This window comes from Haliaeetus albicilla, chromosome 5 (genome assembly GCF_947461875.1).
Source record: "Haliaeetus albicilla chromosome 5, bHalAlb1.1, whole genome shotgun sequence".
Taxonomy (NCBI): Eukaryota; Metazoa; Chordata; class Aves; order Accipitriformes; family Accipitridae; genus Haliaeetus; species Haliaeetus albicilla.
In genome coordinates, this window is record NC_091487.1 from 11,513,318 (window position 1) to 11,535,429 (window position 22,112).

General features: G+C 42.3%; 1 protein-coding gene across 3 annotated transcripts in view; it reads right to left on the reverse strand.

Moving 5' to 3' along the window:
- Positions 1–18,051, reverse strand: part of ASPG (asparaginase) — a 49,494-nt gene extending 31,443 nt beyond the window's left edge. For 2 of the 3 annotated variants that reach the window (XM_069783346.1, XM_069783347.1), the window contains exons 1-6: positions 17,192–17,414; positions 10,522–10,651; positions 6,847–6,958; positions 3,938–4,063; positions 2,368–2,451; positions 1,165–1,291 (exon numbers count right to left, since the gene is read on the reverse strand). In XM_069783346.1, coding sequence (XP_069639447.1) covers positions 1,165–1,291; positions 2,368–2,451; positions 3,938–4,063; positions 6,847–6,958; positions 10,522–10,651; positions 17,192–17,381 — 769 coding nt within the window. In that variant the 5' untranslated portion in view covers positions 17,382–17,414. Of the gene's footprint in view, positions 1–1,164; positions 1,292–2,367; positions 2,452–3,937; positions 4,064–6,846; positions 6,959–10,521; positions 10,652–17,191; positions 17,415–17,935 lie in introns of those variants that run through there. The other variant, XM_069783348.1, reaches the window with a different exon arrangement.
- Between the last annotated feature and the right edge of the window lie 4,061 nt (positions 18,052–22,112).

Sequence of the window (22,112 nt, forward strand, 5' to 3'; positions counted from 1 at the left end):
TACACTGTATTTGACACGGCACAGTAATACAACAATGGCAGACTCTACCTGAGAGATGTCTTACGGACCACTACAGTATTTCACAGGCTTCCTCAGTTTGTATCTGGCTGCTACAAACACTGCTTTGATCCTGAAACTTTGTTAACTAACTACCACTCATTAGGTGAAAGGGATAAGTTTATTTTTCCAAATTGCAGAATGTCTCTCTCTCTAGCAGTAGAAACCATTCAGAATGGCACGCTGCATGGCACAGGGCTAGATCTCCTACTGCCACTAACAGCACCTAGCAAAAGAATTCGGGAACCTCCTCCTATTCCTAGTTTTTTGTAATAATGGAGATTGTCACCAAGTCCTACTGCTTTTTAATATACCTAGCCAACCCAAAAGCAGCTCACATAACATGCTTTATTTTTTAAAACTGTCCTTCAGTATGTTTTTTGGCAACTCCTCATTTGGCTAGATTCCAAACATGTCTCTCTCCTCCCTCTCCAAAGAAAGGCTGCCATTTATCCAAGAAGAGACATCAATGTGTTAATGACTTTGCAAATGGGTCCTGAAATCTTCATGTAGTTTTTCCACTCCTTAAAAAACAGACAGACAGAAATTATAGGGAGCCTGAGTAAGTTTGGGGAAAAAAACTTCACACAGCACATACTCTAGGTCTGCTGTTTTCAGTGTGCTTGCAGTTTAGACAGGTCCTAAATATCCAGTAAAACATCTTACACAATGACATGCATCAAACAGACAATCCGTTGAAGCTGCAAGTACTCCGCCATGACTCTTTTGCCTGATTTCGGAGCCCAGCATGGTCATTAATGAGATTAAACTCTTTGTTCTTTCAGTCCTCACTCCCTCGTTTTTATCTTCAGAGCAAGCATTTTCATGACACAGGGGCAACATTCCCTCTGGTTAGTCTGGATCTTTAGTCAAAGTCAGTCTAGCTCACATCTATGTTCAATAGATAAATGCAGTTGAGTCACAAATTCTCAGTCTTACTAATATTTAAACAGTTTCAGAGCAGATAAAGTGGAATCAAGCTACAGGGCTTTGAAAGATATTTGAGTTTAAAAACAGCATTTCAACTACATAGGCACAGATTCTTTTCAGCTAGAGTTCTATTGCATGTGGCATAAATTACAAAGCTTAAAAGATGATGTTGCTTACTTGTAATATCAACCTCAGCATTTGCAAGTGGAGGCAGGTTAGGTGAGGAAAAGGCATTGAAACTCCCAGCATCCACCTTAGTCACCCTATTTCCCCTGTACAGTTTATTATAAAAATACAGGCACACCTGCAAGACAAGTAAAGAAACAGGTCTGTGAATAAGCCAGTAATTAAAAGATTCAGTAGATAAATACTGTAGTCCGTCCTTTATAAAGTGTTTTCTAAATCTTTAAAGCAACTCAGAGGCTAGTAGATGTTTACAACTCTTACTCTTTCAAAAAGAGCTGGCACATCTGTCACACATTGGTTTAAGAATTTAAGAACAAAACAAGTTAAGAGCTAACTAGTTTTGTAATCTTCTCATGAGGCACAGTCTAGGAGACAGCAAATTTGCCTGAGTCCACTTCAGAGACAGAGGAAAGAAACAGTGTGGACTTTTTAATAAGTTCATCAGTTTTATCTAAATTCAGAGTCCAAAACCTTAACAAAAGGCCTGCTGAAAATGAGGATAACTTTCAAAAGAGTTACCACACATAAATAATTAGGTTACTTCAAGTCCTTTAAAATTTGTCAATTGGAATTTGAAGAAAAAAGAGATACCTCAAAGTTGTTATCAGTTATGAAGATCTTGGACAGTCAGCTATTGCTGTTGTCTTACAAGAACTGGCTTTGGGAGCATGGCAGAAGTGAAATGAGGTGTAACTTGACCAGTTTTCTCCCTGATTTTTGGGCTGCACAGCACCAACATCTTTAAAGGCAGGGTGCTGAGACCATGGAGGTACTTCCATGTCCATTAGGTATATCATCCTCGACACTTCAGTCTTCAGGAACTAGAGCTAGAAGACACTCCTACCAGTTCTAGAGCAACTTTAGAACTTCAGAGTAACTTTCAGTTAAAAAACTGACTGACAAGTGTTTCAGATCCCACATAGTTGCAAGGGAACCTCCGATTTCAAGTCTGCTGCAAGCTACATTTCAGACTTGATAGTCTTTATAGATTGTATACAGGCAAAATGGGACACGACTCCTGAGAAAATGGCACATGCTTTGCCGTGCAAGTGCCTGTTACCTCAGCAGAATCCATTTATCTTTCTGTTTAAGTGCAATTCCTTACTGCCTACCGGATATTTTGAGTATGTAAGTATGTGTCCTGGCTAGAGGGAGAAAAGCAGCTTCTGAGACAGTCTTCACAGGCAAACAGACCTCAGGAATCACGAACTGCCCAGCAAAGAGCAGTGCCCCCAGAAGGTTGGCTCGGCCATCATTCTGCAACTCGTATATGGGCACCTAAAGAGCAGAGAATGAAATTACACCTTGTCCCTTATGTAAAGCCTACACAGCGGGGGGGGAGGGGGGGAGTCCCACTTATGCAATACAAATACATGAATAATTTATGTAACAATGATTTATGACAAATAAAGTTTCCTTCTTCATCCAACTATTTTAGACTGCAGCAGGTGGCAGGACTTCCCTCTGTGCTTAACAGACTTCTATAATTTAAGTGCTTAAAAGCCACTATAGAGATAATTCTAGTGTGATTAAGCAGATTGAAACACAGATTCAGGAAAAATATAAAAAACAGAAAGCAGGCATAGTTAAAGTGACTGAGCATGGGAGAAGTGATTGTACACAGAAAAAGCAACAGCCCCAGATTATACAGAACTGCCACTATGGGCTTCACAACAGCTCTCTTGCACCATCTTTCCTCATAGTATAGAAAAACTGAGCCAGCACGTTATTACCAACAGAAAAGGACAAGATTAAAAACAGAAATTTGGTCTGCTGAGCGATGACTTCCATGCCTTTTCAAATTGCCTCTTTATTAATAGAGAGGCAGAGTTCCTTTCAGCAATGAAAAAAAATCACATGCTCCATTGCTAGATCATATGTCAGGCAGACCTCCAAGCAATAAACCCAAAAAGAAAGTAAAACCTAGAATGTGATGTATCACAACTAGACTGTCCCATGTCAAGACAGTAAGTGGGAGCCTACTCCTTCCTAGACTTCTGTATTTTGACTTCAAATAGACCACATGTGAAAGGGAAGTTATGAGATGGGGGAGGGGAATTTTACAGTGCAATGTTTCATCTCTCCTTTGTGATTAGAGCTGTATTTTACGCTCAAGCAAGCTATTCTAGTAAGACAACCCCTCCCCCTCAGACAACATGCAAAGGGCTGATCTCCAGCTAAGAGACTGAAAATTAATAAATGTAGTCTTTAGAGGAAAGGAAACAGACCACGTTAGATGCTTTGTGGAACCAAAATGATCAAAAAATGCATCTAATGCTTAGAGATCATTTAAAAAATTATAAAGAATGCAACAATTAACATCAGACAGGATAACAACTGATGAAGTAAAAAGTAATAAGCTTCAGGGCTTTAAAAGAAAAAAAAAAAAAAAAAAAAGACAGCTAACAACCAGCAGCCACCTGAGGCTGGAAAGATGCTTCTCATATAAACCGATTAATACACAATGGCCAATGACAGGCTCTTGTATCTTTCTCTGAAGCATCTGGCTCCAGCCATAATGAACTACTGGTCTGATTTGGTACAGAGTTGTAAAGTCATTAATGATAAAATTATGGGGCAGATCCTCAGCTGGTGAGCTTGCCAATTCTCACTAATTTCTATCAGCGTTGTGATCATTCAACCTGGCCAGAGGCCTGCCCTGCACTACTAAACTATACAGTAATAATCAGGATACTACCTAGTTTTGCATATAAAAAAAACAAAAATGAGGCTTCCAACTTCCACTTCTAATTAAGTCCATTACCTGAGATCCTGTCAGAACAACAGTTTTACCCAGATTCTCACACATGAAAGATAAGGCTGAAGCTGTATAGGCCATGGTATCAGTGCCGTGAAGGATCACAAAACCATCATACTTTTCATAGTGCTCCTGGAGATGGAGAGACGGTTTTCACATTTAGAGCAATGCACTGGCATCAGCAAGTGAGATACATATTGCATTACTTTCACTGATGCAAGCAACAACATAATACTTTAAAGGGTACTACACACATAATTCCTCCTAAAGTTATCCTGTGTTCAGTTTAAACACAATTAAGGGTTAATAGGACACTAAGCACTAGAGCCAATAATTCTAATTATGGAACAGTCAAAGAGATTCTTCTATGTATACATATTAATGCCGCATTTTTAAACCAGATGACTGCTAATTAAGAAAAGCTTAGCAATGGCTTTAAACAGGAATGTTAACATATGCAAATTAGTCGTATAGTCTGATTTCTTGTTGCTGCTTTTACTTTAGGGATTACACCATTTACAGGAACAGATTAGGCAAACCAAGGCTATCATAACATATAGAAAAAACAGTCCATTTAACCCGGGTGGCAGACAGGCAAATTGCCAGTGTAAGAGTGCCCTCTTCTGTTGAAAAGTCATCCTTTCTGCAGCAGTATGCGACTTCTGCAGCAGAAAGAGGTGAAGAGGCTTCTTACTCGTTAATGTACATACACTTGAAGGTTTTTGAGAAGTCCCTTAGACTGTCAGTCACGTACAGATGCAAAAAGGTACTTTATAACAACTTTAATCTACATACAATGCCACACAGGAGGGTTTTTTTTAATGCACAGCCATGAATTGCACGGTTCATCTTGTTGAAATAAAGTAATCCGCTGGCTTTTGGAGGAAAAAGGAATTGGTTCCTCTGTTTTAAGAGTGAGGCACATAGTAAACACTGTAGTGAGAGATACTGATGTCTCTGATGTAATTTGGTAACATAGAAAGGATTACACAGAAGTCTATGCAGATACATGAAGTGCCAGTGTGGGGAAAAAAGGGGGTTTGCCATAGAATTAAACAATTTAATTAAATTTAATTAAAATGCTACAGTAGGCACACACGCTTGGCATCTCCTGATAATAAGGTCACCTCCAAACTCACCTGCAGATTTCTACTTGTCCTTTTGCTATTTCTTCACTGATACTTGTGTCTACATGTTGCTACCTACTAGAAGTTTCGGGGGATTTCTGCTTATCTTTAACAAGTTAGCCAGCAGAACAACAGCCAGTGTTGCAAGATCTTTCTGTAGGCCAAAAGCAAAAAGCTTTTGATGCAAAAAGCATGTTGTAGTTATTCACCAATGCAATAATAAGTAAGCTTCAAGAAGGGCTAAAGATCACAGAAATAGCCACTTGTCCTCTAACTCCATCAGTACGCTCATGAGTATTTTCAGCCTTCTGAACCTTATTAGATGCGAAAGAACATGGCTTGGTTTAAGCTTCGTAATGTAAAATATCAGGCTGGCAATAAAGGAGATATCCCACAGAAACATCTGGAATGTTTCAGTCTAGAAAGTCATCAGCACGTTACAGCTGTGCCAAGTGAGTGTCCAAGAAGAACACAAAGTGGCAGTGTCTATGCATAAGCCAGACAGGTGAAGTTGGTTTTTTTTTCCTCCCCTTCTCAGCACTTTTCACTTGGATCACATGAACTGGATATTTATACATACAGAGAAGCTGCATTCAGTGTACAGGAAAAACACTTTTTTTGGTAATAAAACTAATAGGTCATTAAGGAAGAAAAGTAAATTCTCTCCTGTTCAGCATGGGATTGCTGCTTTCTACTCTTGGCCCTGGGCTTTTCCCAGCTGCACCCCTGGTCCATCCTAGAGGCTCTCCACTTATACACCAGCTCCATCTCTTCTGTACCCTGGCAAGATGCATTTGATAGGAGGAGCATCATCCCTAGTTTGGTGGTTTCGGGATTAGAGGACCTAAAGGTGAAAGCCTGTTACCTGAATCTTCAGCACCAATACCTGCATTGTTATACCATTTTCGTGCATTGGTACAGCTTGGTCAAAGAAGGAAATTTACACTATAAAGACCACTATCACAGAGCAAGCAGGAGTGGAAGAGCAACATCTTACTAGGCCCACGGGGTTATTTATTTCTAACAGCTATGTATGAATTCCTGGTGTGAATTATTTGAAGTGTTTTGCATTTCTACTTTCTTAAAAGCACACAGCTAAGTTCAGACACGGGGACAGGAGCAGAGAAATGCTGATTTTTTTTTAATCTAGAGAAGGATGTAATGACTTTATCTATACATGCAGAAATATCTAGGGCTTTAAACATTTTCTAGTGTGGGAAACCTAACCATGATCACATTTTTCCTACTGGCTGCAAAGCCAAAGCTAGTCAAGTCCATCTGTGTCCAGAGTAAGCAAGGCATAAAGACATGAAATTATTTTCTATGTCAATAGCCAATTATTAAGCTATTTGAACATTCAAATTATGTATAACCAAGCAACCTTCAGTTAAGTCACCTACACCTGAGGATTTTATTCAACGTTTTTGGACAGTGAATTTAAGTCAAGGTTTTAGAATATGTCAATCTACATATTACACACCCTATTTAATCATAGCTGCAATTTTCCCACTTTCTTGTATAGAGTTATGACATGGCTTATCATTGGAAGAACTTGTAACTTTAATGAGTTTGCAACATTTTCAAAACAAACAAAAAAAAAGGGCAAGCCTTGCAAGCACAGTACTTATTACTTTGCAAGTAACTAAGCAAGGTATATAACATTTACATTTTAAATAAAAAAAATATACACATACAGCCCTACTGAACTGTTTTATCTTGCTAAGTATACTAGACATACTGCTGGTTTTGTTTAAGCAACAAATGAATTCTTATCCTACACCATAGTACCTCAAGTTTCTTTGCAATTTTGGCCCAGTCCTCCGGCGTCATGTTGGAAGAATCAAGCAGCGGTGAGAGCTCCAGGATTGTGTAAAAAATTCTTTTGTTTTGCTTAGAGACACTATGAAGAAAGAGAATTAAAAAAAACAAAAAAACAAACCAACAACTTAGAGCTAATATCAGCTCATGACTTCTAATTTTTTCTCTAAATCAGTAGTTTTCACCCTTTTCCTCCCTATCCCCCAAGTCTATGGCAAAAAAATGGTCTTAAATTTGGAACATTAAGTTCCAAGTTTAGAAATTCATGGCTTAATGTGGTTTAAAGCACAAATCCCTAAATTTAATTTAATAATAAATATAATTTGGGAGGGGGAGAGGGGTTGATAAAACTAAAGACAGAAAAGAGGAACCCAGACTTACTGTAAGTTTGGAACTGAGTTCTAACAAAAGTCAATATGAAGCCTTAAGGTTTAAAAATGCTTCATAAGCTATTGAGAGGACTCTCTAAAACTCCCAAGGTTTACAGGAGGTCAAGAGAAGAGTTGCAACAACTTTTTGATCCTTTGATAAATACAGATACCCTATAAACAGATACTCTTTCCTGACATAAAGGGTCTCTTCTCTTAAGAGTCTTATGACTGGGATTAATTTTTGCAGCCTTTAGAAGATCTACTCTTCTCAGTTTCTCTAACCTCATATTTCAGAAAAAACTCTTGGTTAGTTAAGATCTTCAAGCAAACTGTTGCCTTTGCCAGTAATAGGCTAACTTTGTAAAATCCCAGTCCCAGCCTATTAGGCCTGTTGTCACCTTGTTATGAAAGTTCGCTCTATGGTACCAGCTGTCTCTGGTTATGATGTGGAGTTTAAGCATGTGATAATAGCAAAGATCTTAAAATACTGGCATAGGTTCAAAACAGAGGCCTCAGGGCTATAAACAACTCACTGGTAATCAATTATTGGCCACTGAACAAGTGCAACCTTGACAGCTGGGAAAAAATCCTGTTCTAAATACAATGAAAACAAGACAAAGCATCTATGCAAGGGAAAAAACCCCAACCCAAAAATGAACAGTCAATCAATAGGATGAAGTACCTGTGGGGCTGAGGAATGTAACACTTTCAATCATCATGCAGTGTGTAGTCCAGCAGATGGAGACCAAAGATTAAGTGTCTAGACACTCAAACACCTTACAAAAGGTACACAATCCCAAATTTGGAGGGGACTTAAAGGCGATGATGGCTATGGAGTAACAGTGGGATTGTCCTAGCTCTAAGCGTGCTGTCTGCTCTCCCTGCTTCCCAGGGCCATGGGTCTCCCTTTCTCCACCTGCCTATCTCAAGAAATCTGACTCTTCAAAGAGCTCTGATTTGCCAGCCAAATGGACTGCATACAGAGCATCTGTTTTACCCCACAAAGCATGCTTATTTCTCCACATTAACTTTCTAACCTTTCAGAATAAAGTCAACTACATATATAAATTCAACTTGGCAGTTAAGATGTGCGGTAATAAAAGAACCCTACTTACTACCCTAATATTTTCTGCTACCTTTCTGAAGCTTGGAAGAGGATAGAATAACCACCGTTTTCACCCATTCTTATGTTAGTTGGAATATGTTCCTATTTAGCAATGCAGTGGCCAACAAGCAGCTAACAAAGAACTGCTAGCAGGCCAGCTCTGCCCTTCCTATTCGCTCTTCCAGGCAGAGCCATCTGGAACATGTTCAACAGGATCATCTTCAGAGCATTCTCAATGCTTTTCCATTGCCTGAGGACGATAGAAAGTTCCCTGCCAGTTGTAACTGTGATAGATACTTCAACATTTACACTGGAAGACAGTCATAGGCTATAGAAAAGACCAGGATACTGCATGGCTGCGTAAAACTTCCTGAAGGTGCTTAGAGCACAGAAAAGTTGATTACCTTCCCTCGGCATTCAGTATAGTGTTTTGTTCCCACTCGCAATTCTTGTGTATATTTTCAACAATATAAAATATGCAAAACCAAGAGTCGATTATCAATTCATCAGCTAATAAAATCTGAAGACCCACTCTCCTTATGAGGCCTGTAAGACAGTTGTGTACAGCAGAGAGCACATTTAAAGAATGTGTAGTTTTCATTCATAACCAACTGACATACTGTACCTAAGAAGTTAGACTTCATATGAAAAATTACCTTGTTGGGTATCACACTTACACATGCTAAGAGTAACTTTGGAAGTCAGTTGAAAATCCATGAAAAGAAAGCTCCCCGAGGACGTGCTGTTTAAATAAAACATGACATACTGACACCAGAGACCAGCCTAGTCTACAACTTCTGATGCCTCTCGCTAAAAAGAGATTGTACCGTTCCTCTTGCATCAAGGTTATCACACAGATATACAAAGTTCACAAATTACTCCTATTTTCTCCCCTCAGAAACTCACAATGTTTCTCAACTGCCTAGTTAAAATATCACTCGGCTAGCACAAAAGAGAAAATGGCAAATTGCCATGACTAACCTCCAGAAACGGCACTCAGCAGTGCCAGAAAAACAAGACAAGACTGTTTTTTAAACCTCAGTTTTTGATGTAAATGATTATTTTAAGCTTTTTTGTTCTTCACAGAAAAGATGTGCCAGGAGAAGTATATTTAGGACTTAAATGGGTATATTAGTGTAGTTTTGTTATATTTCAAATCCCTTAAAGTATTTAGAAGTTATTCAGTTACAAGCACAGTATCGTAACAGAGCTCCATTTTTCTTAGTATAACCATCGTGTTTAACACAAACTGTATGTTCACGTCAATACTGCTCAACCAGGAGTTCATTTCTTTTCCCTTTACCCCTTTGCCTGCCATCTGCCTTTTAAGGGGTTCCTTTTAAAAGCTTTACACAAGATCTCAACACAAAATAGAAGGAAATTAATAAACCTTACGTTTCCTTTGTATGTCCTGATTTTCTCCTTAAAGATTAAAGAACATCCATTTTTACTCTTATGGCAAAACAGCTATAGTCCCATTTATTTTTGAATGACTGTGTAAAATCATCCTTTGTGCAAAGTTAATATGTTTACGGGGTACCGTCATTCATCACAGCTGGGGAATATCTCAAATTAGCATACTGCCCTCTAAATAAAACCTATAAGCTTATTAATTATTGCCCAACAGTTAAGAAGCAATGCAGATTAATTATAAGCCCATCGCTTATTATCATAATGTAGCATAAATTTGGGAAAGACAATCAGCTTTTAGGTTTTTTGTAAAAACAGAAGGCCTGCAGAATTAAAGCATGAGGCCTATGCACAGATGCATTAATTAGATGCTACTTTTTCAGACATATGTTGAAGATAATTCACACAAATCTGTATATACAGTTTTCTCAGTTTCTATAGAATATTTGTATGTTTGCACAGTAGCAAATTAATATCCAAAACAAGAAAAAAATGCAGGACTAAGCTGCCCAAAATGGTTACTTGTTGCCCAATTTAAAAGTTATTTCTCAAGCAGTTGTAAGACGCTTCATTGCAAATATATCAAAACAGACATTTTCTACCATGCTGGACATGGTAGGCTTTTTCCTTTTAAGTCAATATAAGCATTTCTGCTAATCTCATAATGGATTCTTCCCATTAGATGTTTGGAGATGCAATTATCTGAAAATTAACAAGATACTTCCTAACCCTTCCTCTCCCCAAAGAAAGTGTACTTACGGGAGCACCAATGTGTTCTCTGGAAATTCATGGAAGTTGTTCAGTTTTGTTTCCTGGGCATATGCCTCATCATGCAGCATTGGCATAGTTTTCAAGCTGCTTACTAATTTATTGGCCTCAGGAGCAAGTCCTTAAAGATAAAGAATAAAGGAAGTAAATAAAGGAGCAGAGATGGAAGGAAGCAAGTGGCACAGTAAGGACGCAAGTAAAGTTACACAGCTGTTTGCCCATCCTTCCAAAGTAAATTTAAACAGTCTATTGCCAGTTTAAGAACATGAAAACTGAATATAACCAATAAATCTCCATGCAGTTGTTCTCTCCTTGACTTGAAATAAATCAATCCTTTAATTAAGAGAAATAATGTTACAAATCTCCTCTATATGAAATATTTGTGTTTTACCTATTTTTAATTGTTGCTTGTGTGCAAATACCGATCAGCAGTAGGGGCAGGAAGACAATTTTTGCAACTGTAGCAAAAAGCTACCATTCTCTTTTACATTTGCCATAGCTATTCTCTACCTAGTGGCAGAAGACTTACAAAACACTGAGCATTATTTTGTACTATTGTCATGGTTTAACCCCAGCTGGCAACTAAGCACCACACAGCCACTCGCTCACCTCCCTCACAGTGGGATGGGCTAGAGAATCAGAAGGGTAAAAGTGAAAAAACTCATGGGCTGAGACAAAGACAGTTTAATAGGTAAAGCAAAAGCTGTGCATGCAAGCAAAGCAAAACAAGGAAATCATTCCCCACTTCCCATGGGCAGGCAGGTGTTCAGCCATCTCCAGGAAAGCAGGGCTCCACCACGGTTACTTGGGAAGACAAACACCGTAACTCTGAACATCCCCCCACTTCCTTCTTTTCCCCCCATCTTTATATGCTGAGCATGATGCCATATGGTCTGGAATATCCCTTTGGTCTGTTTGGGTCAGCTGTCCCGGCTGTGTCCCCTCCCAACTCCTTGTGCACCCCCAGCCTGCTCCCTGGTGGGGTGGGGTGAGGAGCAGAAAAGGCCTTGGCTCTGTGCAAGCACTGCTCAGCAGTAAGGAAAACATCTCTGAATTATCAACACTGTTTCCAGCACAAATCCAAAACATAGCCTCATACTAGCTACTATGAAGAAAATTAACTCTATCACAGCCAAAACCAGCACAACTATAATAAAGTTGTGATATTTTTACCTAAACTTCTTGGCCTACAGCAGTATTGGCACAAACAGCAAGGTACTGCTATGACTAGGTTGGAAAGCTGCACATTATGTCTCACCGTCAATGGCAATAGCACTTCCACAGAGAAAAAACCAACAACAAATAAAAGAGAACGCTAAAACAAACCCCACAGTAGGTATTGAGCACTGACAGATACAGACAAAGATCTATATATATACTGAGATAGTTAAGACTCTTCTAGGAAGCTGATGTTTCTCTAAGTGCTCTAATCACTCTCTTGACTAGGTACTTTGCATTAGCAGGTTTAGGACTGAACATCTCAATTGACAAAAGGTAGAGAAGGTGCATAAGCTACCAAATAGAAAAAGTTGAAAGTGGGGATGCATCTTAAGCTCTGTTCACTCTCTCCCTACCTGTGAGCAGGGGCCCTAAACCAGTTCGGGCTTAAACTAGCCAAAGTACATTTAGTGTTTGCTGGATCTGCAAGTGTCATGGTTGCAACCAGGTATTTCAAAGGGAATCTACATGCTATTCTCTATTAGCCAGAAAGACACCTAAATTTTTGATGTTACAATCCTCAGCATCATAGAGCTGAGTTCATTTGTGAATCTAACTTGCAACTCATCTCCCAATACCTAGTTTCAGGAATGACAGCAACAGTCCTGGCATCCAGAGTCAGAAGCCACCCTGTTTTTCTTAAGTCTGACTTTCTGAGATATTTTTCATTCAAGGAACTTCCATCAGAGGTAGTGCCATCTCGACTTCAAGATTCTACTGGCTTCGCTGTCCAGTTCAGTTTAATCTCAGTCAATGTGTTTTATACCACCTGTTCAGATGGCAAACAAGCTGTCAAGCCTCATTATTCTACTTCTGCTAGTCCTAGTTATTCCTAATTTGAGGCCAGGTAATTCTCTCTTACTTCCTAGTTCTTCTGTTTGTGTAAACACAATTCTCATGCAAGTTAGCATCTGTATTTTTTTTTTGCTTCACCTTCAAACAGCAAAGTTTATTTAAAATACTCCAAAACAGAGACAGTATTTTCAATAGTATTTCTGTCTTTTTCCATTTACTTTCCAAACTGATAGAAGAATCCTTAAGAACTCCCTAATCTCCTTCTTGGCTTGCCTTAAATGAAGTAACAGGCCTCTTCATAGCCAACTTTCTCACAGGACAGCAACAGCATTTGAGTGGATTTGTTTGGACTCCTGCCGGAATGCTTTGTTTTTCAAAATATACTTAACATGCTTTCAAGCTCTGGATGTTTTGTTCATTCAGCTATAATCCCTGCTTTTCCTATTAAGGATGTTCCTAGCTTAGTCACAAATGGCCACTTATGCTGCGCTTGGGCATAGAGTCTTTTTGGCTCTGAAATGCAGCCCAGTTTCAAGTGTTTTCTGATTATTTTTCTGTTTGTCCAATCCTCATCTTACTCTGAATATTAACAATGGATTAGACTGTTTATTTTTGTATTTGCCCCAGGAACCAGAGAGCTGATACACATTAATATTCTTAAATCCCTTCTCTATAAGTGGCAGTTCCTCATCTCTTCTCTTAATCACAAGTCTGTCAGGATTTTTCTGTAATTGCTTACACTGAACTTAAGCCTTTTTTTAAGACATCCTGCAGATGTATCCAAGATGACCCACTTACAACCTGTGCAGTCCCCTAAATGCATCTACGTTTAGCAGTGTTTCTGCTTTACAGCTTCAAGAAGCAAACACGGGGGAACTCAAGTGCAACTGTTTTAAGAACACTTCTACTTTATTATGCATGGAAAACATCTTTTGTGAGCCAAGCTTGTTAACCAAGTATTTGAAGCAACTTCACCCCTGCAGAGAAGAGGCAGGCTGTGCAACTTGTCCAAACAGCTCTCATCAACTTCTGTCCTGCCCCTCTTTAGCTGGCCAACCCTGGCATCAAAAAGCGGACGGACAAAGGCAGAACAGCAAACAAGCAACTATGGCCAAGGAGAACAAGCATGGTTCTGTCTCATCTACAGTTGAAGAGTCTGCTTTTCACTCTGGTGCTGTAGATAACAGTTATAGCTACTTGCCAATCAAGATATCCTGTAACCTGTGCTGCAGCAGAGAACAAGGAGCTGAAAAAGTCTGATGCAGCTGTGTCAGTGGGGCTCTGCACCTAAGAAACCACAGGTGCTGGGGAGAAGGAGCATACTGTACATCAGCATGCTGAAGTCATCATCCCCAATCCTAATAAACTCTCCATGCTGAGGAATACAAAGGACGTCAATAAACCAGTTTTTATCTATAGGAATATCAATACAAATGGCACACGCATCTACAGTGCCAGATCCCAAAAGTAACAGCTACATTTTGCAAAGGCAGAGAAGCAGAAAGTGTTCTCCAAAGTATTCATTTCTGCAGCTGTAGCACTTGAAGCATTCAGAAGTGAGGTGCACAGGTCTCAAACAGAAAAAGGGTTGGACTACAGCAGCCAGTCTTTCGGCAGTCTAGCACGTCTAGAAAAAACTAAGTTACGCAGGCAGACTCTATTCCAAGATAAGTAATCTTTCTAAGGGGATTTAGCTTAGTTCTACTTGTATTTGTTGGGTGGTTCTTTTTCTTAATATTTCAGGTAAAAGCTAGGAAAAAGATCCAGCCCACAAGCCCAAGGAAAAGATCTTCCCGAAGGCACCAGCCAGGAGGTACATGAACACAAACTTGATGCAAAGATTAGTATCACAGTAACCTCACTGAGAAGTGCAGTAAGATTCTCTTTCTGAAATGAGCTACCAATAAGCCAAAAGAGGCTGTTGTAGGAGGAAACAAGTAGGAGGCAGTAGAAGGAAGAAATTTTAAAAATGCACTGAAATGGCTTATTTGACAGCAAAAACATGAACACGGAGAGAATCTGCAACTGAGTCTGGCTGTCACCCAACTCACACAAACAAAAACAGACTATCCATCCTCCGAAAATTAGTCCTGCTCAGGTAAACTGTAGGCATGCAGAAAGTCCAAGAAGTCCAAGACATGCTGGAGTTGTCACACGTGCACAGGTCAACTGCAGAACCTCTGCAGGAGGTTTACAATCAGATATCATGATGATAAATAATCACTCCATACATGCACAATGAGCCCAAGGAACATGATTGTATCAGTCTTGTACATGGGGGCAGTTTTACACAGGAATACATTCCTTGCAGAACACATTAGGCCTATCAAAAATATCTGAATTTAAAAATTAAAACACCTCCTCCCAGCAACTGGAAATGCCACAGAAAAGCTTGTAAGCCTAGACAGAAATTAGTTAGGTAGAAACCTAGCTTGATCCCTTCACTTTGAGCAGTTGCTGCTATGAAAGGTTTTGTGCAGCTCAGGGAAGCTACTTCTGTTTGCCTTGCTTGAAATAAAACACTTGTAGTTCTAGGTATGGTTGTAAACAGGCACTTTCTATACATTGATAAAAAAAGAAATGAGCCTCTATCGCTTTTTCCTTTGAAGCATGCTGCCTTTCCCATACTTTTTCACCAACTTCTGTCTGAACACTAAAGACTGCCAAATATTCTGAAATAGGTACTCTGGCTGCTCTGCTGCTAGAGCTGTGTATGAAAAGCAGGTTGAAAGCCTCACCAGGATATAGTGAGTCAGCATCACTGGATCATAACTGTTAGATTGTTTGCACATGCTTTAATGACTGACACTTCTTAAGCAAAAGGAAAAAAAATGGCATACAAGATGAGAAAAGGTTATAGAGTTCATTTATAAAAGAATGAGATGTGATTTTAAATTATTTGCTTAAAAGAGGTATTTCAGAAGCTGAGACAATAGAAGTAGGAAATTATTTTAGTATAAACAATGCAGACAGAGAGAGGAAAGTCACCACCTGTCATTTGAAATATAAATTTGGGGGTTTTTTTGTTTGTGTTTTTTGGGGGGGGGGGAAGGGGTTTGGGTTTTTGGGGGTTTTTTACAACTTACATTAAACACAAACATGACAGCCAGAAAGAAACAAAACAGAAAACCCCTTAAAGCATCTTCCCTACAATAATAAGGATCAGCCAGCCACCACCTTCTGAGAAGAAAGGATATGTATTAGAAAAAAAAATCTAGTCTAGAAAGCTCTGAGGTGAAGCTCCAAGTGTTTTAATGCTACAAATGAGTAGCTGAGATGGTGTTTCAGGCAGGGGCTTGAAATTCTGTAGTAGGAAACACAAGTACTCACGCTTCTGAATCTAGAGAGACACAGGCTCTGGAAGCCCTGGCATGCTCCACTGCCTCCCAAGTGAAGGAGGAAGGAAACTGAATAGATGTTCATCAAAACTGGCCTGCTGCCCTCTCCCCCCCAGCCCCATACGCTACCCTCTTTCCCTTTATACCAATGCTGGTAAATGCACATCCTTGCAGCAAGTCAGACCTGGCTGAAATCCGTTCTTTTCCCTGGACACATTAGCTGGCTGATGCTTCTGGCATCCCTTGGATCTGTGCCAACTGAGTGAGGGTCTAGTGGTGCTCAGGTGCCACTCCAGCCAGCTTCTGGATTGGGGGCCTGGGGAGGGGGGTAGTGGGGGGTGTTAGGTGAGTTTGGGCACCTACCTGCTGACATTTATGGGCACCTTAAAACACATAGCATATACCTGTAGGTACCCAAGAAGCTTTCAGGTGAAATGCAGGCACTATACTGAGACATCCGAGTTCAATTTTGGATTTAAACATTTTTCTGCTGTGTGGGAGGGGGTTTGACATGCCTAGCCTTTTCGTCAAGGTAAGTCTCACCCTCCTTTGGTAAGGTAAAGCAGAACTCTTCAATGATTTCTTGAAAGAAGTCAAGACCTGGTAGGAGAGCAGCAGAAGTCTGCCTAGAGGCAGACGAGCACAGATGTTGCATCTGATCTCGCTCGTTATGCCACTTGGCAGCACGTATGCTGCCACACTTGCATCAGCTGCGTCTGTCAGGTCACCACTTGAAAATCCTTGACACGGCCACCACCCCCAAAAGCCCACGCTCTTCCCAGCGGGAATGCGAGGCACATGCTCTCCAGGTAGCCCAGGACGGTGACTCTTTTGGGGCTAAAAAAAGACTGCACGACTGGTACGATTAAGCTGGTTTCATTTTCAGCACGCGAAGGAGGGGAGAAAGGACTCACACTTCAGGAAGCACGTTGTCCTCTGCCAAAAGCCTGCTCTAACTAGCTGTGAGGCTCTCTTGTCAAAAGGATACCTGCCAGCTAAGCTGCCGAAACAACCAGCTGTTAGGAACAGGGGATCAGAAGACAGCACACACCCTTCTGGCGTTGCCCGTACCAGTTACGGGAAACCCGGGGATGCTGAACCGCACACCGCGCCAGGGAGAGCGCTCACAAAGCGAGGCTGTTCGTTAACGAAGCGGCAGCCTCTGCCTCAGCCTCCGCTCGCCCAGCGGCGCGTCCCCCAGCCCAGCGCCCTGCCCGCACCCCACACCGGGCCGGGTCCGCACCGAACCCTGAGGGGAGAGCCCGCCTCCGCCGCCCTGCTCCCCCCCCCGCCGCCCGGGGCCCCCTCACCCTTGACGTCCTGCACCATGCCGATGGTGCCGCCCGTGTTGATGACCAGCACCCTCGCCTCGCCCTTCGAGCCCCCGGCGGAGGCTGAGGGGCAGCCGGGGCGCTCCCGGGGGTGGGTGCCGGCCAGGGCTCTGCCCAGAGAGCGCGGCCCCGCGGGGTGCTGTCCCGCCGCCGCCGCCGCCTCCTCCATCCCGCTCCTGAGGAACCGCTACCTCCCGCCCGCCCGGCGAAAGGGGAGTTATAGGGCGGCTGCGGAGCCGCCCCTTCCCGCCCCGCCGGCCGGGCAGGCGGCGGGGTGGGGCCTGCCCGGGCCGCGGCGCTGCCCCCCGGAGGCGGGGAGAGCCGCCATGCCCGCCCCGCGGAGCGGGCCGTGAGGAGGCGGCGGCCGGACCTCGAGGGCGGCGGGCGGCCGTGAGGTGGAGGCGCGGGGCGGCGGGGCCCCTCGCCCCGGGGGGGGAGGTGAGGGAGAGGGGCCGGGCCGAGCCCCGGCACCGCCGCCAGCTTGGGGCACCACCCCGTGTACTTTGTGCCGCTGCGGCCGCGGGGCAGCGCCATGCCCCGGGGCGAAACGTCAAGGTCCTTCATACTTGAAGGAGAAGCCAAGAGCGGGCGGCGTGGTTTAGGCCCGCAGGGGAGAAGGGGGTAAAGGGGGCGCGGGGTCAGGCCGGGCGGGAAGACCTGCGTTGTCCCCTCTTTTTTTCCAGAAAGCTCTTGGGGAAGAAGGTGGGAACTTCCTCTGCTTACCTGGCCTCTGAGGCGACTCGTTCCCACAATTTCAGCTTCCTAACCTGGACCCTCAGGTTTCATCCAGGTTTTCTCATGAGAGAGGAAAGAGCTTCCACCTTCAGGCTGCGCATCGGGCCCTGGGCCAAACGGGGACAGTCTGGTACAACGGTGCCTGCTAACAACTGTAATACGGCAAATAAGCGTTGTGCCGGAAAGGTCTCCTTGGGCAAAGATGAAAGCTGTGGAATAAGTAACAGTCAGCAGCCTGCAAAACCACAGCCTGTCCAGACTGATCTCAGCATCCATATACAGTCCTCTCGTGTAGACTGTATGGTAGCATTAGCCCACAGACACCTTTATTTGACCTCTCCTGTCCCTTTGAGGACAGTCACTCTCAAGGACAGGTATTTTCTGGAAACCTGTGACCACAAAGTGGTTCTTGATACAGCCAGATCCAACATGCAGTTGTGAAAGATAGCTGCTTCTGTTTCTCAACAGTCTTGCCAAAAGTGCTGAGGGAAAAACAAGCTAATGGTCAGCAGAGATGCCCAGTTTTGCATATGACGCTACCATCTCTATCATGTAGCTGGGACCTTGGAAAAAGAAATGAGAATAAAGAGGAGGGGGAAGCTTATTACTTCAACCTCAGAAACTCTGAATATTTGTCTGGTTTATCCTGATGATCATGTCTGCTGTCATTGGCCATATCTGCAAAAGGCTGGTTATCGCCAGGAGCTGAATTCCATGATCCTGAAATGGACTTTTTCCATGCAGTAGGGATACTTTAGAGTCTTTGCTGGTGCAGAGAAGAACATAGAAGAAACAGGCTTAGGAAACAGTGACAAGGTATACGTATCTACATATTTCAGTGCTCCCTGAGAAATGGTAGCAGCATTATTGCCCATAGTCCCGGTGATGGTAATGCTGTAGTAGAATTGGCTAGTGTCATCAAAATAGATGGAGTAATGCTGAAATTTATATGGCTATGGAAAACAGTAATGTCTTCTGGTCTTACAATACCAGTAGTTCCTCCAGTCCTTAGTACCTACAAAGGTGAACTGGTGAGAAAAGAGCTGTTATTTCTAGTAAATATCATAACAGAAAGAGTGGTGAATTATCAGTTTAGGGAACAGAAGACTCATCTCCATCTTATTCTAGATTGTAGGCTTATCTGAGCTCCAGTTTATATTTCACCTGTTTGTTACCAACGATGTGCTAGGCGTTTCTCAAATTTTCCTGTCTTCCTGTAATGGTCTTCCTAACCTTTCAGACATACAAGCCCTTCTTCAACTCAAATGCTTCAAGATAGAAGCATTAAGCTTCAAAACTAAATATAAATTTAGGGTTTAGTGTCTAGGTAAAAACAGTTGATACATCTGGATTAGAGGGCAATTTTGCAGGTAAAGGAAGTAGAGAGGTGTGATGAAAAAGGTGATGTTACAGGTATTTTGCAGAAAAAGCTAGAGATGTGTACCTTACAGATTCTGGAACTCGAAGAGGTTAATCGTGGGAAGGGGGGCAGATTAAGTGCTGGCATAAACCAAAATTACTTGTATTAAGCCCTGTATTGGTGTGTAGCTCAGATACTGGTTTTACTTCCAAGAATCATGTTTGGAAGGTATATGGTAGTTTCTTTTGAGGATCAGGTGTGAGATCAAGTATAAGGAGGCTGAAGTTGGTTTCAAGGAAATTGGGTAAGTCTTGAGGTCTGTTGTCATGAGATTTGTTATTACTGGTCAACTATAAAGCAAAATGAGCAGAGTAACTGGCTAAAAACCAATAAACTAGTTACTGGGGACAGTAACTGCTGAAAAGCACAGTCTGCATGAGCTCAGAACGAGCTGCCACACAAGTACTGTGAGGCAAAACATGTAGCTTAAGTGCCTGAGTTACTCAGTAAGCCAAAGGAAGAACATGCTTCCTCCATGAAAGTGGTGAGGGTTTTTGGCTCCAGGTTGCATGAACTTAATTTGTACCTTGTACTGCAACTTTTGAACAAAATATAACTTAATTTCAAGGTAAAAATATATTATGGGATGGTCCGAGCAATTTCCTCCACTTCCAATTTCTATGACTTACTAGTCCAACAAAATAAATTTTATGCAGTCTCTCCAAGTTGTCAAACTCTCTCTTATACTGGGTGGCCCAAAACTTGGCACAGAATTCCAGATATGGCCTCACAAGTGCCAAGTAGAGGGGAGTAATCATTCCCCTTGATCTGCTGGCTGTAATTGTCTTGCTAATGCAGCCCAGCATACTGTTAGCTTTCATTGCTGCAAAAGCCCTTTGCTGACTCATACCCGACTAGTCCATAGAACCCCCAAGGCCTTTTTGCACAGCTGCTACCTAATTTTTCAGTCTCCAGCCTGTACTGATTTATGCAGTTACTCCATCTCAGGTGCAGGACTGTGCATTTGGCTTTGCTGAATTTTATGAGGTTCCTGTCAGCCCATTCCTCCAGCCTGTTGAGGTCCCACCTTGCATTTCAGGGTGGACTATTATTCTGCTTTTATTTGTCCCTAAAGATCCACCAGCTCTCCTGGGCTCCTTTGCACTTCAGGACAGCCTCCCAAGATGTCTTGCCTACTGGATTGCTGAAGAAGCCGAAGTCTGTTCCCCTAAAGTCACAGCCTTTAGCATATTCCATCTTTTCCTCATTTCTGTAATATGAAGGCCTGTTTGTGAAACACATCCTGTTTGCCTTGCACCCAGATATACCACAGAACTGCTTGACTGAAAGAAAATGTTTTGTAATACCTGTTTGCTTTCCTTAGTTGCAAGAAGACCAAGAACTGAAGATAGCAGCGATTGTAGCCAACAACTCGGCATCAGACTCATGGGATCATATACCTAATAAGGCTTGACTAATGTTTGATTAATGCTTAATTTTCAGTTAGTAACAGATGGATTACTTTGTAGCTGCAGCATAAATCAATGCTTGTTTATTTGAGACTCACCTGCTGTCTCAGAAAAATCCCTGTCATGGCAGTCCCTGCTTCCCCAGTAATAACAGCTGCACCTTTTTCATGAGGATCCTAAGCACTGCTATCTCAGACACTACAGCCAAGGCTGCCACTGATTGTCATTCCCTGACCAGCTCCTTCTGGTTTGTGAGCAGCAGATCCAGGAGAGCACCTCCTGTATTCAGCCTGTCCAGCACCTTTGCCAAAAAAATTGTCCCTGATGCCCATAAAATCTCTTGGATTGCTTGTCCCTCCTCCACATCGCCCTCTCAGATGTTGGGATTGTCAAGTCCCCATGAGAACCAGGACCTGCAATCAAGAGATGACTTCTCCCTAGTTGAAGGGGGCTTCACCCACCTCCTGTCCTTGATGAGGTGGCCTAGAGCAGGCACCGATCATGATGTTGCCATTGCAGCCCTCAGTGTGATCCTGACAAGAAAGCTCTCCAAAGGCCTGTAAACCTTTGTCCATAGCAGCCTTTACATAGAGCACAAAACCAGCCTCAGCCCTCACCTTCCTTGCCTTTGTGAAAGAGCACCTCTATCTATGCATTGCCATACTTCCTTCACATGAACTCTCCCATCATGTCTCTAATTCCTGTATCATCACAACTCTTCAACTGCACACAGACATCTAGTTTCTCCTGTTGGTTTCCCAAGCTGCATACATTAGTATACATGTACTTGAGGCAGGCCCTTCATTGTCCAACTTCCTTGGATGGGAGAGAACCTCCCCTGTTGCCCTGTCCAGTGTATGCTTCCACCCACTGATGGACCTAACTTAAAGACCCCCTCAATAATTTTGCAAGCCCATTGACAAAGATGTCACATGGAACCCATCTCTGCTAGTCCTTGTTCCCCAAAGATGGCTTTCTAGAAGCTCGAGTCCTGCCAACAACGCCTGCTATGCAGAAGGGTGTTAATCTGCAGAACGTGTATGCCCCAGCCCAGGTCTTTTCTCTTTGCCCAGGAAGATCAAGGAAAATGTCACCTGGGCTCCCATCACTATTGCTACTCCTAAGAAACAGAAAGCAATTTGAAATTATTTTTTTCTAAGACAAAAAAAATGGTTTAATGCAATGCATAGCATAAAATATGTCTGCAAGTGTAAACTGGGGGCTCAGTTCCCTCTGGGTATTGCTGCGATAATACTGAAACTGAATTTTTAGAAGTGATAAATCAGTGAAGATTAACACAATTGCAAATAGATGGCTTTGTGGCACTATATTTGCA